Source organism: Adiantum capillus-veneris, chromosome 4 (assembly GCF_014529385.1).
Source record: "Adiantum capillus-veneris isolate H3 chromosome 4, ASM1452938v2, whole genome shotgun sequence".
NCBI lineage: Eukaryota > Viridiplantae > Streptophyta > Polypodiopsida > Polypodiales > Pteridaceae > Adiantum > Adiantum capillus-veneris.
Window position 1 is genome coordinate 156,287,048 of NC_140934.1, and position 17,841 is coordinate 156,304,888.

At 48.9% G+C, this 17,841-nt stretch overlaps 1 protein-coding gene across 2 annotated transcripts in view; it reads left to right on the plus strand.

Moving 5' to 3' along the window:
- Window positions 1-17,841, plus strand: part of LOC147460196 (putative receptor-like serine/threonine-protein kinase At5g57670) — a 64,126-nt gene that overhangs the window by 28,905 nt on the left and 17,380 nt on the right. For both annotated transcript variants that reach the window (XM_086511287.1, XM_086511288.1), the window contains exons 6-9: window positions 11,251-11,505; window positions 11,805-11,962; window positions 12,046-12,125; window positions 12,282-12,417. In XM_086511287.1, coding sequence (XP_086367413.1) covers window positions 11,251-11,505; window positions 11,805-11,962; window positions 12,046-12,125; window positions 12,282-12,417 — 629 coding nt within the window. The remainder of the gene's footprint in view (window positions 1-11,250; window positions 11,506-11,804; window positions 11,963-12,045; window positions 12,126-12,281; window positions 12,418-17,841) is intronic.

A 17,841-nucleotide genomic window follows, 5' to 3' on the forward strand; every position in this document is an offset into this window, starting at 1 on the left:
ATGTCGAGCCAAAGTGATCCGAATCCTCTGATGTAGCCTCCGTCGATGCTGTGTAGTCCTCTGCAGTCGTGGGCGTCTGGATCTCCCCAGCTCAGTCGCTCGGTCGATCAATGTGCCTCTGGTGTGAGACGACGAGCTCTGCTGTGGTAGTAACTCCTCCGGGTGTCCAGTGGCAGCTCTAAAGAAATCTGTGATCTGTCTCTGAGATTGGCTAGCCTCTCCTCTCATCAGGCTCTCTCTGTGTCTGTGTAGCTCGAGCAAAAACAAACCCAAGCATTTCTGATCCTCGTACTGCATGACTCTGGAGAATGGTCCAAAGTCCTCTCTGAACAAGCAATGGAAGCGGCCTCGTATCTCATAGTAGATGGGGCAATGGCATGTGTAGTGCAACTCTGTCTCAGGCTCGATGTCACACAGGGGGCATGTCCTGGCCTATGCTGGTACTCCGCTGTATCTCCTAGTCTCGATCCGCAGCTGGTGTGAAGATGTGCGTATCTGGCCGATAGCACATCGTACCCCATGAGACAAGTGGGTGTCCATGTATCTGGGCCTCGTCACAAAACCATCAACCGTAAGCTGGAGGAGATGCTCTCTGTAGAAAGTCATCTTCGTGCCCAGCTCCTGTGCTGGCTGTATCCATGTCCTCCTGGTGTCTATCTGAGTCAAGTCCTGGCGGATGAGCTTGGTGATCTTGGACTGTGTAAGAGTCAGAGAGGGTGCATCCAGTGAGTACTGGAAGGGAGGCAATCTGTCTATGCTGAACCCATGCGCCTGAAACCATGATGTCATCTCCCCATACCAACATGCTGTATCTCCCTGCATGGCTAACTGTCGAGAGGACTCAAGTGCAAGGCGGGAATATCTGTCTCTGGGAAGTTCCCACATGCGGTGTATGAAGGAGACAGATCTGGTGAGCGCCTCAACCACTAGTGGGGGGGCTGCTAGCTCTGCTCGAACAATAGCACGTGGTACTGAGGCCTTGGCTCTAATGAGCCGTGAGATCATAGAGACCAGAGGCTTCTCCATGTCCCCCCACCCATCACTGCGGCCTGTCCTCCCGTGATGATCCAATGAAGGTCCCCAAATCTCAGCTCCATAAAGCAATGCAGAAGCCACCGGAGTGTCAAAGAGCCAGAGCTTCGTCCGAGGCTCCTGAAACTGAACCTGTGAACACATCCTCTCCAATCTACCCAATGCTGCATGGGCTCTGGTCGGTCTAGTCTCTGCTGCCCTCCTCAATGAGAAACAGGCCCACTAAAAACCACTTCGAGGTAAGTGTACGCATCTGTATACTCCACAGTCTCCTGGCCATATGTGAATGCTGGGGTTGCAGCACCTCCTGATCCAGTGTGGGGTGGTATTAAATACCATGACCTTGGTTTTACCAAGGTTGACGGACAAACCACTTTCCTGGGAAAACCTATTCAAAGCATCTAAGTGACGTTGCATCCCCTCTGGAGAGTCGGAGATCAACACAATATCATCAGCATATAACAATAATGGAATCCATGTCCCTGCCAGCTGTGCACCTCTATCACCATCTCTCTCAATGTAGTCAGAAACCTCATCCACATACATACCAAACAGAGTAGGAGAGAGCGGGCAGCCCTGCTTCACCCCAATGGTGGAGTGAATCGGTGTGGATAGACCCTCTGAGGTGCGTACCTGCCCCACTACTGACCTGTATAATGCCATGACCCCCCAAATGAGCTCTGTGGGTACTCCCATCTGCTGTAATCTGCGCATCAATCTAGCTCTAGGCACTGTGTCAAATGCTTTGCGGAAATCCACAAAGCTACAATAGATCCGTCTCCCACGCGATCTACCCTCCTCAATGATGGCTCTGAGTGTCAAGATATGGTCAAGAGTAGAGAAACCCCTTCTGAACCCTGCCTGCCCGGCTGCGCGTGTCCCCTCCCTCTCTGCCCATCTACTCTGCTGCTTCTCAAGAATAGATGCGTACAACCGTGCCAATGTGTGTCCAATCATGATAGTGCGATAATTCCCAGGCTCCATAGGGTCTCCCGACTTGAAGATAGGTACAATAGTAGATAGGCTCCAAGTATCAGGCAAGCCCTCACACATGGCACGGTTAAACATCACTGCTAGAAGCTCTGCTAGTAGATCTCTGGCATGCGAGAGAGAGAGAGAGAGAGAGAGAGAGAGAGAGAGAGAGAGAGAGAGAGAGAGAGAGAGAGAGAGAGAGAGAGAGAGAGAGAGAGAGAGAGAGAGATTTGATTTGATTTGGTATTAACGTCCGCGAGGGGCCAGAAATGACCCATGGGACCTCAAAGTGATACATAGTCTCCCCTCATGAGGGTGTATGGTGTGGTGTGTGTTATTCTCTTTTTGTGTTCCTATGAGTGTCTTTTGATGCTCAAGTATGCGGGTGAGGTATGTTCCGAGAGCTGTAGGGGAGGGGTCTGTCTTGGATAATAGGTCCGCAAAGGTAGAGCAACCGCTTAGAAGTGGTTGAAAATTAGCCCGGATGTCAGCGTATTCTGGGCATTCCAATGTCACATGTGCTTCATCTTCGGGAGCTTGCATTGTACATGATGTGCATATCCGTTTAGAAGCATCAATTTTCAGCCAGCCCTCTGTTTCTATTTTGAGCATATGTGACCTTGTGCGCATCAAAGAGATGGCTCTTCGTGCCATGTGTTGCATGGGTGTTCGTATGTGGGCCTGGGCTTCCATTGGGTTTGTGTTATAGCCTTCCCAATACTTTGTGTTGACATGCTTGCAATAGTATTTAAATTTCGAGCGGTGTTGCGTTGTCTTCCACTTGGTGTGGAGGCTATTTAGGTATGCAATTTCAAAATTCAGCATATGTTCTCCCTCCTTGCCCTCCTCAATAAGCATGTCCACATATGCTTCTACATTCCATTTAGCGAACCATTTCTTAATGTCCTGTATGAGGCTCGATGGACAGAAATTTGCTTTTTTTTTTTGTCTTTTGCGGCGCACATCCCGTTTCCCATGCAATGCGGGGGATTCGAGTAGTAGGCATCGCTTTGACCTTCATGATATACGTGTACATTTTTTGCAATGCTTTCATTTCTAGTGGTCTCTTGCCTGTCTCCAAGAGTAGCACGGAGTATGGTGTCGTCTTTTTGACCCCCATGTGTCGACATAGAAACTTTTTCTGAATTTTTTCAATTTCATTCCATGTGTGGGCTGAAATGCTTGCTCCCTAGATTTCCACTCCGTAGAGGATGGCTTGCACTACGCATGTCTCAAAAATGGTCGCTTTTATCTCCCATCTTTTTATGCTCCTTTGTGTAGAGAGAGAGAGAGAGAGAGAGAGAGAGAGAGAGAGAGAGAGAGAGAGTGTGTAAGGTGCAGTGGAATGAATGTTTGAACTTTGCTCAAGATGAGTGCTCCGAACGGTGCTCAAGGTTTCTTTTTGTTCTTATGGAAGGAAGAGCCTTCCGTTTTTAATGAGAGAGTGCAATGATCATTAACAAAGTGAATGGACACTGTGCGTGCAAGTGTATGAGACTGAGAGATAGAGAGAGAAGAGAATACGACACCAGAGGTGTTGTAAAACCCTCCTCCGAAGGCCCCTCTCTCATCGGCGAGAGTGGTCTACTACTGATTGCACAAACTGGTACAAAGTGGATGCATGTGACTGATGCAAATCTAGGCTAGATTGATGACGACGACGGAAGTGGTGAGACCGATCTAAGGGCTGAAAATTGATGCTTTTGTACTGCTGTCCAAAAACGCTACTGGCTGAAATCTATCGCAGATTTGCTACTGTCCCAAAAACGCTAATGGTTGCAAATCATTGGAACCAAAAACGCTGATATGGCTGGGTCTCTGATGGTTGAAATCTGCTGTTCCTTTAGGTGGTCAAAGGCTGAAATTTTCTGGTTCTTTATTTGCTGAAAAACGCCATGCAAAGGGGGCGATTTTGGCTTCTGGAAAACGCCAGGGCTGAGGTGGTATGGCGGTGAAGCTTCTTGATGAAAAACGCCAATGATTGGGAGACTATGGCGATGCTAATGCCTGCTGAAAACGCCAATGCTTGAGAGGCTATGGGTGATGGGTGCTTGATGGAGAACGCTAGGGCTAGGGTGTCTTGCTTGGAGGAGAAACGCCACCTAGGGGGTTCTTGTTGAGAAGTTGTCTGTTGAGCTTGTGCTCCTGCTGCCTCTTCTGCCAAATAGTTCTAGCCTAGGTTTGTTTATATATTAACTTACTCAATTTGCCCTACCTACTTTCCAACAAAAGTCACTTAAATTAATAAGTGAAAAATGTCAAAATAGGTTAACTGCACTGGAAAATTCCCCTGAAGGATTTTGATGGGAATGCTTATGATCATGTTGTGTGCACTAGAGGATATGCATCTACATTAAGTATTTGGGCATGCACGGTTTGTGAATAGACTCACAAAAGTGCCAGATCACTTCTAAATCTAGACTGACTGGACCGACTGAACCCTTGTCATGTTGTAGCTTGTCCACGGACACATAGGGTTGGATGTGTCACGTGTCATCCCCTCCTTTTCAAAGTGAGGTATTGGTACCGAACTATATGGCGTTGAGGGAGATCGCCAATGGCATCCGCAATCTTGGAAGGGACTCTTCGCCGGCCCACTCTGAGTGTGGGTCGTGCGGTACTTGAACTTCATAAAGGTCTGCAACGATTGCTTCTTTGGGCTGCGCCGAAAGCGACACAAAGTCTTGTGTGGCTCCTTCAATGCTTCAACTTCGTCGAGTGTCATGCTTCTTTCTTCTTCAAGAATCTCCACGGCTGAAAATTCCTGAAACCATTTCCAACACAAAACCATGAACATACCTATTCCCTGGAAAGTGAGTAGAAAAAAGCTTGTCTTCCTCGAAGACTGTGCATGCAATGTAGATGAACAAAGAGACGGAGTGCCAAACCGTTCACCACACACACGCATACAATGAGATCAAATCTTGTCATTCTGATCCAAATCAATCAACTCTGGCAATTCACAACGGAAATGCCCATGCTTGGTGCTCATACTTTCATGTGCTCGTTCTACGAATGTGTCATGCCAAGGGAGAGACATGGAATGTGACTTCCTTGACTGCACACTTTTCAGCTTTTTATGAACAATCTGCATACACTTGTGCTCCTTCATGAGTGAAACGTGCTCAACGTACAATATCATGCCTAGGAAAAGGGATCACATAAAGATGCTGACGAAAATATAGGAAACAATCACGAATGAAACACTCGAACAATGCGTGCTGACGAATCATTCGAACACATAGTACTTCCTATGAGGGTTCTTTGGATCTAGGCTCGAGAGCCAAGATCGGTTCTTCCTGAAGGGGTGCTTTGGACCTAGGCTCGAGAGCCAAGATCGATCCTTCGTGATTGATCGAATCTGCAACGAGGTTAGCTTCAAAAATTCCATGTCCGGGGGTCTTACTGATAGTTGCAGCTGTGGAAGAAATCTGTCATTTGCCTTTGAATGGGTCCTTTGATGACTCTCCCGGACTTCTCTCTTCTTGCCCAAGGTGTCTCTGATCAGTGTAATCCGTCACTTTGGACAGAGGCCCAAAGCTCTTTTCTGGTACAGCGTTGCTCTAGCATCACCAATGCAGCATACTCTGAAGTGACCGTGTCTCTGGCTGCGCTTGCCATGTAGAAGTGTCCTGTGGTGTTTGAAAGAGTGATCCCAAGTCATACATATGAATTCTGATGGCCGTGTGCTATCCCTACGATTTTGCGAGAGATTCACTTCCCTCTATAGCCCTCCTTGTGCATTTTCAGCCACGCCCACAACCACCGATCCCATTGCTCACTGTTCTCAGCTGCCACTAGACCGGATGGACACCTTCTTGGACAGCCCCGCCCTAGGGTGCTGGTTGCATAACAATTGCACTCATATTCTTGCCTGCTTCAACCCTTGCATTCCCCTGCCTGCTTATGAATAAAGGGTGCAATCAATTGAAATGCAATCGCCGAGGTGGGCTATGGATGGCTGACGTAAGCATGGACAAGGAGGGTATGCAATGGCTTAAGCTGGATATGCCCCTCTCTGCTGCACACATTTTCACTCACATAAACACACATCCGCACACCTGATTACATGCACACACCACTTACATATGTACTTCTTTCCTTTCTTGAATGTGCGCTACTTAGCACGAATGATGATTCCTTATATTTCTTCGTGTGTGTGTGTGTGTGTGTGTGTGTGTGTGTATATATATATATATATATATATATATATATATATATATAGAGAGAGAGAGAGAGAGAGAGAGAGAGAGAGAGAGAGAGAGAGAGACCCGATGGGGTCCCAACCAACCGTTGTATCTCATGACTCTAGAAAATGGTCCGAAACCCACTCTGAACAGACAGTGGAAGCGGCTGCGTATCTCATAGTACGCCGAGCAATTACGTGCAGTGCAGCTCTGTCTCTGGCTCTAAGTGACATATCCTGGCCCCTGATGGTACCCCTCGAAATTGGCCAGTCTCGATCTGGAGCTGATGTGAGGATGTGCGTATCTGCCCAATAGCTCTTCGTATCCCATGAGATGAGTGCGTATCCATGTATGCAGGCCTAGTCACAAAACCGTCCTCTGTGAGTTGGAGAAGATGCTCTCTGTAGATGGCCATCTTCGTGTCCAACTCCCGTGTCGCCTGTATCCATGTGCTCCTGGTATCTAGCTGAATCAGATCCTGGCGTTTAAGTCTGGTGATCTCTGTCCGTGTGAGAGATTGGGAGGGTGCATCAAGGGAGTGAAACGGAGGCAATCTATCCATGCTGAAGCCATGTGATTGAAACCACGCTGTCATCTGTCCATACCAACATGTTGTATCGCCTTGTAGCGCTAGTTGTTGATATGACTCCAGGGCAAGCCGAGCATATCTATCCCTTGGGAGATTCCATAACTTGTGCATAAAGGATACTGATCTAGTCAATGCCTCAACCATCGGGGAAGGGGGGGGGGGGGGGGGGGGGGGGGGGGGGGGGGGGGGGCGGCTAGCTCGGCTTGGATAATCTTATGCGGCACTGAGGCCTTAGCCCGAATCATCCGAGCGATCATAGAGACCAAAGGCCTCTCCATATATCTCCATCCATCTGTGTTGCCAGATCTCCCATGATGGTCTACTGAGGGCCCCCATACCTGAACTCCGTAGAGCATAGCTGAAGTCACTAGAGTGTCAAAAAGCTAGAGCTTTGTTCACGGTTCCTGAAACTGAACCTGGGAACGCATCCTCTCCAATCCCCCCAAGGTTGCATATGCTCTCGTCAGTCTAGTCTTTGATGCTCTTCTTAGTGAAAACACTGGTCCACCGAAAACTACCCCAAGATAGGTATATGCATCTGTGTACTCCATAGTCTTCTGGCCATACGTAAATGTGGGTGCTGACCTCCTGACCCACTGTGGTGTGGTGTTGAACACCATAACCTTGGTTTTTCCAAGGTTGACAGACAATCCACTGTCACGAGCAAATGTATGCAAAGCATCTAAATGATGCTGCATCCCCTCTGGAGAGTCAGAAATCAACACAATATCATCAGCATATAGTAACAACGGAATCCATGTCTGTGCTAGCTGAGCCCCTTTGTCTCCCTAACGCTCTACATAGTCTGAAAACTCATCCACATATATCCCAAAGAGAGTCGGAGAAGAGGGCATCCCTGCTTCACTCCAATAGTGGAGTGGACCATGTCAGACATTCCCTCAGTAGTCGTACTTGCCCCATCACTGTTCTGTATAAAGCCAGAATACCCCATATCAACTTTATAGGCACACCCGTGTCCTATATTCTGCATATAAGTCTGGCTCTCGGCACTGTGTCAAAAGCTTTGCGGAAATTCACAAAGCTACAATAGATCCTCTTGCCATGGTGTGTCAGAATCTGGTCAAGAGTAGAAAAACCTCTCCTAAATCCTGCTTGCCTTGGTGCTCGTATGCCCTCTCACTATGTCCATCTACTCAACTCGTGCTCAAGAACGGATGCGTACAGCCTTGTCACGTGACACATCCAACCCTATGTGTCCGTGGACAAGCTACAGCACGACAAGGGTTCAGTCAGTCCAGTCAGTCTAGATTAGAAGTGATTTAGCACTTTTGTGAGTCTATTCGTAGACCGTGCATGCCCAGTCACTTAGTGTAGATGCATATCCTCTGGTTGCACGCAGCATGATCATAAGCATTCCCATCAGAATCCTTCAGGGGAATGTTCAAGTGCATTTAGCCTATTTTCCCTATTTTTGACATTTTCACTTATTATTTTTAAGTGACTTTTGTTGGAAAGTAGGTAGGGGAAATTGGGTAAGTTTGTATATAAGTAAACCTAGACTAGCATTAATTGGCAGAAGAGGCTGCAGGAGCTCCGCGCTCAACATGCACCATCTGAGCAGAACCCTCCCCAGGAGACCTAGCGTTTTTGGAGCAGAGCCATCACCTAGCGTTTTCACCACGGATCAGCCATCGATTTTCTTTTGCAGATTCCGGCGACAGCAGAACCTCAGAGAAGCCTAGCGTTTTGCATTTTGCAGAGCAACTGGCGACAGCAGTAGAACTCCGTGTAGGCTGGCTGTGGGGGTATGCCTCTGATGCTACATCATGGAGCGTCTCTATCAATATTTGAGTGAGTTCATCTAGTGGCCGTCTCGGCTCCTGAGTGCTTAGCTGCTTGTATATCTCATCCATATACATAGAATCCGTCTCCCTCATGAAGGTATATCGAGTGTGTGTGGGGACCTCTCCTAATGGAGCTGTGCTGAACTGAAACGTAAGAGTGAGAGACAAGATAGCATGATCAACTGCTACTCCAACTGGCCTAGTGCCCACCATGAAATCCTGAAAGAATGGAATGAGACCTGGCTAGGCCATAACATAATCCACTGTACTAGCACCATGTCGATGTGGAAAGCATGTAAAACCTCCAACTGTCGAAAATCTTTGTAGGCCATTCAAAATGGCCAATCTATGTTCAGTACCCATATTTATCAAGTATCTGCCATACTCAGTGTACTCATCTTGTGATAGTCTGGATATGCCCATCTCTGTAACGTCCAGCTCCCTAAGCATCTCCTCGGAAGTATCATAAATTATTGTCTGGTGATGGGCAATCCTAGCATTGAAGTCCCCTAGTATGATAATGTCACCATCCTTGGAAAACTCACATGTGTCATTATCCAAAATAGCAAAGGGGGATTGTCCTCTAGGTGATGCATATACTGACTTATTAGGAGGAAAGTAACAAATAGCAATGTAGAGGTATGTGCCTGTCTCTGCCCTTAGCCTCACCCACATGTACCTAGCCTGTTCATCCTTGCACGCTATATATATCAATGGTTGCAACTCATCCTTGAATAAAGCTGCCACTCCCACCTGAGCCCCCGTCCTCGATGCTCCGATCTGGTCTCCTGTCTATAGGTTGTCTCCCATCTATATCCGCTCACCTATGGCATGGATTGCCCAGGGGCTTGATGCGTCTCAAAATAGAAAATGATGTTTCTCCTAGTGAAACTATTCTCAAAGGCACCTACATCAAGACGGAGTGACCCATTACAACTCCAGGTTGCCATCTTTAGTGTGGTCCCATAGGTCTCGCACTGTCATGCGGAGCGTTGCTCCAATATCACCACCCTTCCATCCCTGTAAAAAGAAATCTTCCCTTTCTCCCTTGCCGCTCTAATTTTTGGCATTACTTCTTGCATATGAGCAATCTGTGAGAGGGTAAGGTCATCTCCAAGAAAGATTCCTATCTTCTTTAGAGTTGGCCTCTTCTTCAAGAAGTCCTTCGCTTCCATGGAGGGGAAAGGACGAGTGCCCTTTCCTTCGAGGTTTCCCCGTTGCTCCCACTTTTCTTATTGCCCACTCTCCAAGTCCTCATATGCGTCTGCCCCTTAACCCCCACCAGAGTCATGAGTTCTTTCACCTCTTCATCCACATTATCTTGGTCTCTGAGGGCACATATCCTTAGGTGTAAGGCTCGCATACGTCTCCTTTGCTCCTCTTCTAGTGTCAAGTTAATGATGGTTAGTGTGGGTGTGGGGGTTATTTCCTTGCCCTTTCCTTTCTTGATAATCTCGATCCATTTCTCGGCCTCTTCTGCTTTTTGTTGGGTCTTTGTGATGACATCTACCCACGAGGTCGTCATTTCTTTTTGTTGCTCCTCACCTTCTTTGATGGCCCACACTTGTTCTTTAATCGTGTTAAGTTCTTCAATTACTGAGGGTTGAAGCTCTCTCTCTTCGAGGACATTTTGCGATCGCACCTTTGCAAGCTTTCTCTTGAGTAGTACGATTTCCTCATCTTGGGCCTTCACACGATCCTCAAGTGTATGTATCGTGCTTTCCTGTGCCGGCACGCGCTCGTTGAGTGCGTTAATAGTACCTAGGAGGTGGCGATTGATCTTGTTGATGGACTTGCTCATTTCTTTGCATTTTTGAATGGCATCCACCATAGGGTCATCCTTGCGATTATGTTTCCTCATGATTGAAGGCCGCAAAAGGAGAGGGAGAGAAATAGAATGAAGTGAAGAAGAAGATAAACTGGGGAAAGGGAAGAGGGGGGAAAAATCACCTGGGTGGATATCCAGTGCAAAAAACCCGCAGCCACATAATTGAAGAGAGAGAGGGAAAAATCATTTTTTTTTCTCTCTACGTGTGCAAGCTTTCTCTCTCTACACATTTTCTTTCCACTTTCTCTCTCTACTCTCTCTCTCTCTCTCTCTCTCTCTCTCTCTCTCTCTCTCTCTCTCTCTCTCTCTACGTTCTCATTCTCCGCTCTCTCTCTGCGTACGGGACATCAAGGGGGGCGGGGCTGCAGAGGGAGGGTGCGAGGGGGGGCGGGGCAGCAAAAAGGGGGGAGCGTTAGGGGGCAGGGCAGCAGGGGGAACGCGAGGGGTCGGGGCTGCAGAGGAGAGCGCGAGGGGGGGCCGGGGCAGCAGGGGGGGGGGGGGAAGCGCGAGGGGGCAGGGGCAGAAGGGGAGAGCAGGGGCTGCAGCAGGAAGGGAGAGCGCGGGGGGGGGGACGGGGCTGCAGAAGGGGGGGGGGGGGAGCGCGAGGGGGCAGGGCTGCAGAGGGAGGGCGCGAGGGGGGGTGGGGCTGCAGCAGGGGGAAGGGAGGGGGGGGGCGCGCGCGCGCGCGCGAGAGAGAGAGAGAGAGAGAGAGAGAGAGAGAGAGAGAGAGATGAGAGAGGAGAGAGAGAGAGAGAGAGAGAGAGAGAGAGAGAGAGAGAGAGAGAGAGATTAGTAAATTTGATGAAATTAAAATCGTGCTGTGTTGATTTTGGGTAGATAATCTGGTAGGAAAGGGCGGGCATTCAGAGGTTTATAAGGGGATCCTAGGTGAAGGTGAGCTTGTTGCTGTAAAGAGGCTGATACGAGGAGATACGGGTGACCAGAGAACAGTAGACTTTCTGACAGAGATTGGCATGATATGCCATGCCCTTCATCCGAACATCACTCCCTTGGTTGGCTATTGCATTGAAAAAGGACTATACCTTGTGTACCAATTTATGAGGCATGGAAACCTTGCTGCTTGGCTCTATGGTAAGCTGTGAAGCCTTGAGGGAACATGCACACGCACACGCACACACACACACACACGTACATGCACACTGCACACGCACGCACCATGTTTGTTTTTAGTAATTGCTTACCTCACTAGTTGGAAACCGTAGAGTGAGAAAAACCCACAAAGCTTGCATTTACGTACACAGGCACACATAAACATCCCCCCCTGGCCGCACGACACACACACACACACACACACACACACACAACACACACACACACACACCTGTCTGCTTGGCACACCTTACTGCTAAAACGTAAAGTCTTGTATCCAGGTGGAAGATCACCGACGTTAAAGTGGGCAATAAGATATAAAATAGCCCTTGGCATTGCAAAGGGCCTGAACTATCTCCACTCAGGATGCCAGCGTCGCATTATTCATCGAGATATTAAGGCTTCTAATATATTGTTAGGGTCAGATTTTGAGCCACAGGTCTGTATTTAAAAAATTTATGGTTGTCTGTTTTTGTCATACTCACCTCCCAAACAGAGTGTGATGAATTTGTGGCTTGTCAGATCTCTGATTTTGGGCTTGGAAAATGGCTTCCCAATCAATGCTCACACCATGTACTCAGTCCAGTTGAAGGCACTTTTGGGTATGTCAATGCAGGCAACCAATCTAAGTAGGAGCATTCTATTGGTCATGACTATGCAGCTTAGTAGGGAACATGTTTATTCTAAAGAAAATGGGGTATGTTACCAAGTTTATTGCTGGATATTCAAAAGCTTGATAATTGAATGGCATCAAACAGGTATCTTGCACCCGAGTACGTAATGAATGGGATTGTGGATGAGAAAACAGATGTATTTTCATATGGAGTGCTACTGCTTGAGCTTATTACTGGACGCAAGCCAATTGAAGGGTTGCAATCAAGCCTTGTTTTGTGGGTATGGCTTCAAATTTACATTAATTTTCAACTTCTCGTTTTTGATTCATGATTGAGTTTGCTTAGAAGAACATATGCTAGCTTGGATTGAGAGTTGAGTGGTTGAGGATGCGGTGTATGTTTTCTCAGAGTCTTTTCAGTTCTAAACAATTTACTAAGTATAGCAAGATCTTGTTGTACTTCACATATTTTGACTTTGAGAGCATACCATACTACATTCATCCTCTCACCGTGTCATATGCGTCGTATTCATGGACCTACCCTGATGCAATTTTAGAGAAGGAAAAGATGAGGCAAGAAAGATCAATATCAGAAGATACAAGGATCCTCCTCTGATGATGACTTCGAACTATGCAAGACACTTGACTATACCACCACACCCTTCGTGAGGGGATGGAAGGGGAAAATTCCACAAAAGAGGACACATACCTTCTCTTGAATGATCTTCTACATGCTGGAAGCGTCTTGAGTCCTTTTGACTCAGGGCATCAGGCCATACCGGTGTTTATATGTGGTTGATATGCCATGATGAGAAAATCTGACCCCAAGCCTTATCCCCTCCCATGTCGTTTGAAACTCTATCTAAACCATCTGCTTCCAATTCTATAGCTTAAAGAAGTACCAGATTATCAAATTCAAAGATCGCATGCTATCTGCTATGCATACGGGTGTTGAAGTCTCCACCAGGGATGCCTTTCCTAGTTAGGCATACTATACGTATCACTACAAGAACTGGGCAGGGTAACGGAGCTTTGTAGGCCCTCTTGCTCACCTATCTCCTCCTCCTCGACATCATCTCCTTGACCCAATGTTCCTGGCTGTCCTTTGCAGGTCTAGACATAGGTAATGTATGGCACTATGCCCGGCATGCATGGATACCCTTATGGATTCCATGTCACGTGTGCACATGGCTGTGGGTGCCATGTGGACATGCTTCATCGACCTCTAGAGCCAACCTTGTACACATCAATGTCCTAGAGCCTAGGGAATTTAGTATTGGCAATTTTGTGAGTGTTTGCAGGACTTGCATGCTTGGACAAGTCCATTAGATTAGGTTTTCTAGTTTTGGAACCCTTTTGCATAAACGTTCCCCCCCCCCCCCCCCCCCCCCCCCCCCCCCCCCCCCCCCACCCCCCCCCCCCCCCCCCCCCCCCCCCCCCCCCCCCCCCCCCCCCCCCCCACCCGAGAAAATATCCTTCTATTAGTTAATAAAACTGCCCATAGGGCTACAACCACCTCTACTAGAGAGGGCTACATCAACCATAAGGGGAGACTTCCAATGAAAAAACAGCATATGTACAATGAGGGCTAAATCAAGAGATGGGAGGAGGTGGACGGTAGTGCCATCTGAGCTCACCCGGGGCAGTCGAAGGAACTCCTCTCTACGCTCCCGCATGCGGTCGGAGCTGCCCTAAAGTCTCTTGAACTGTCCCCTGAGAGTATGGATCAACTCCAACCAAAAATCTCGAACAGTCTCCGCTGGTGGCACAAGGCGATCCTCGAAGATGCGGAAGTAGCGGGCCTGCCAAATGAACCAGAGTGTCAGGCCACATACGAGCTCCCAACACACCTCTCTTTCACTGCACCACTCTTGTGGAGTAAGCTCTGTAGCAGGCTGGAGTGTAGGTGGACCCCCTTGTATCACTATCATCTTGCTGGTGGAGGATAGCTCAACTGTAGTGTAGGGCCTGTGAGTGTGGACCAAGCAACTGCCCCCCAAGTGTACTGTCGTGCTGTGGAAAGAGTTGGTATCAGCCGAAGGACCCGAAGCCAAACCTGCTTTGCCATAGAGCAGTTTCACAAACAGTGACGCCGACTCTCCAAAGGATGGTCACAAGGTGCGCATGCTGCCAAAAGGCCACTATGTACTAGCCAACTCCCCACTGCTGTAGCTCTATGTACAACTAGCCATTGGAACAATGTGACTCGCCGCGGCTGTCTAGAGTCCCACAACCTCGCCCAAAAAGCTGACAAGAACTTAGCTGTGAGACCCTCCTCTTGCCAATGAGGTGCTCTCCGTGCTGCCAGTATGTGACGTCCTAGTCGAACAGTGTACTGAAAGAAAGGGACCCCTAGATGGTCGGCTGAGGAGAAAGGGTCCCTTCAAAACCACTCTCCAGGATCCCACTGCACTTGTGCTAGTGGACAACTCTCCCAAGCCCAAAGTCTCAAATGGCCTGTCTCAAGAGCTGCTAGGTCAGGATCGATGACAGGCATACAAGTCCTCCTGCAGATGCCCACTACTCGGATCCTTTGAAAACAACACTCTGCAACTTGTGGAGCCTCTACTGAGACTCTGTGTAGTCGACCCTCCCCTTGTATCTCGAAGAACATGGAGGGTACAATCTCTGAGCAAGCTCGAACCGCGTGAAGGCCCCCATCCATGTGGGAGCTGCTGCCTCTAGAGGTGCGAGCCACTCAGCGGGTACTGCCTCTGTGATGTCCTCCCCCTCATGCCCTGCAACTGGATGCTCTGTAACTCCTCTGGCAAACCTGAGAACTGAAGCCAGTCACCTAGAGTGCGTGATGGACCCTCTGCCATGGGACCCCAAGAAACATGAGGCCTACTACCAACCAAGTGGCCTCTTTGAGTGCTGACCATGGGGTTCCAAACAAGGGGCTGTCTCAAGTGCTCCTCCGTGCAGGTGGGCTGGTGCTACTCCAGGCCTCTTCGCAGCTGCTCCTAAGAGCGAACTAGGCTCACAGTCTCTTGCTCAGACCAACTTTGCGCATCTCTGTATAGATCCATCTGATGGAAGGTCTCCAAGGGCCTCCTGCTTGAGGCACTCGAGCTCGAAGCCGCTGAAGCAAAAAATCTTTCCAGGGCTTCTCCCTTGCCTGAGAACAAGGTAGAGTGATGACGTGCCATGCTACTTTGGCCCGGGCTATCTGAGTGATGCGCCGTGACCGAAGAAAATTCCTTGTCAGTCTCTCTACCTAGCTGATGTAGGAGCTCGAAAAGATCCAACAAGATGTAATGTACCACATAGTAGCCAACAACACTTGGTCGACCACTACAACTCTGTCTGCCAAAGAGAGTCGTGCCCGCCGTGCCGAACTTCAATGTAGCAACTTCCTCCTGATGGATAGGAGGGGAGCAATCTGTTGCTCAGGGGACAAGTCTAGGGTAACTTGACAGCCCAAGTAACGAACTGTAATCCCTATGGGAATCCATCTAAAACCCTCACCTGGCAGCCAATCAGGCGTAGGAGCACTGCAAACCCAGAAAGCCATTGTCTTCCTCTAGTTGATCAGTGCGCTTGATGCACAATAAAACGTCTCTAGAGCCTGCTCACACCTATGCAGGTTGGCCTCCTGGCCCTTCAAGTACAAAACTGACTCGTCTGCAAACTCAGCATCCAGTAGCTCATCGCCTCGAATAGGAAGCGCTAAGCCACGTAAACCAACTTGCTATGAAACCAAGAATCTGCTCATCGCCTCAGCATAGAACAAAAAGAGGAAGGGGCTAGAGGACAGCCCTGTCTGACCGAGTGTATGAGCATGAAACGGTCTCCTCTACCACATGCCAAAAAGCACCTGACTGTGTGCACGTCTGTAGAGAGTTGACAAACCTTTGATCCAAGCATCTGAGAAGCCCATCCTACGTAGAGTACCCTCCAAGAAGTCACAATCAACTCTGTCGTAGGCCTTTTCAAAATTGAGAAGAAGTATCACTAGATTATCACCTTGGAGGCGAGTGAGGGCCGACGCCTCCCAAAAAGTGAAGATGTTGTCAAGGATACTGCGCTCCTTGGCAAAACCTGTCTGGGTCCCATGTATAATGCTCTCTAGAAGTGGCTGAATCCTCAAGCTCAGAGCCTTGGCTAGAATTTTGTAGGCCGAGTTGAGGATGGTGATGGGTCGCCGTTGCAGAATCTCATCCAAAGGAGCCTCCCTCCTTGGGAATGAGGTAGACCAAGCCCTCACCATGATGTCAGGCATCTCTCCTGTGTGCAAGATGTACTGAAAAGCGCTGCAAAGGTATGTGCCCAGCAAGTCCCAGTACTCTTAAGAAAAAACTGGGAGTCAAACCATCCTCCCCGGGACAACTACCACGGGGAAGTGCTCTGAGGGCCACATGGAGCTCCTCTAGCTGGAGAGAGAGCTCAAGTCTCTGACGCATCTCTTCAATCACAAGACAAGGCATCTGTGGTCAAACCTGCTCTCTGCATGCATCCAGACGATTTGACTGAGACTCTGCTAACAACAAGTCACGGTAGAAGTCAGTAGCAACTGCACGCATATCCTTTGGCTCTGAAGCAACTGACCCGTCAGGTCTTCTCAACTGGCTGACACGGGTGTGCGCATCACAGGGCCCCACTACCTCAAAGAATGACCCAGTCACTCTGTCACCCACCTGGGTCCACTGAAATGCCTATTGATGGAAAGCAAACTCGTGACGCTTCTCCTCTATGTTGGCAAGCTCTTGGCGAGCCTGTTGTAGCTGCTCCCCCAACCAAGGACTGTCTGGGTGCTGCTCCTGCATCCTCTGCAAGGAAGCAGCGCCTCGACGGAGGCGCTGCTCCTCCTCCCTCGCTGCAGCCAGGCGGTCCGTAGACTCCGGGAGAAAGAAATGAATAAGCTGAGCAAGTCGAGAGGCCACTTTGTCAATAGGAGAGTCTTGCGTGTCCAAGCCCTCTGTTCAAAGAGCCACCACTCGCTCTCTAAGTTCTGAGTCCAACAAGATCCTCTCAGGGATGTGTAGCATCATGCTTCCCCTCCTCTGTCTATCCACTATTGCATGGTCCAAAAAAGATGTCCCAGCCAAGATGCAAACTGACCCACCCAAGTCACAGCTGTGGTCACTAGCGTAGAAGCAATCTATTCAAGATATATTCACTCCTCCCACTTTGCGGTCCGAGCGAGAGAAGGTCAAGCTGTTTGGGGGCCTCACAAAGCTAGAGTACTGCCAAACATCTGAAACCCTCAAAGTCATTCATAGCCTCTCCCAGGCTGCCAGCTCAGCTCCGTGCACAGTAGCATGGCTACCACCAATCCTGTCTGAGGGGTCCTCCAACATGTTGAAGTTACCTCCAATGCACCATTGCTCTGCATGCGGCAGAGACTCTACAATGTGAGACCAAAACTCTGCACGTGCACTTGCCACATTGGGTGCATAGATGTTAGGAAACCCAAGAGGCAATCTTGAACCTACATAGTAATCCACTGAGCCCTGTCAGGCACAATAATACCTCTGCCCACAATGGCCTGCTGCCAAGAGTTCACAATAGTCATACATACCCCTCCTTAGATACCACCAGGTCCAAATGTAGCCGACCAAAATGTCTCAAATCGCCCACGCAAAAGCTGGCCACATTGTCTAATGCGGCTCTCACAAAGATGATGCTCTTGCAGCATAAGAATATCAATCTCTCCACCCACAAGGCATCGCTGAAGCTTCTGACGCAATCAACCCTGTTGGCGC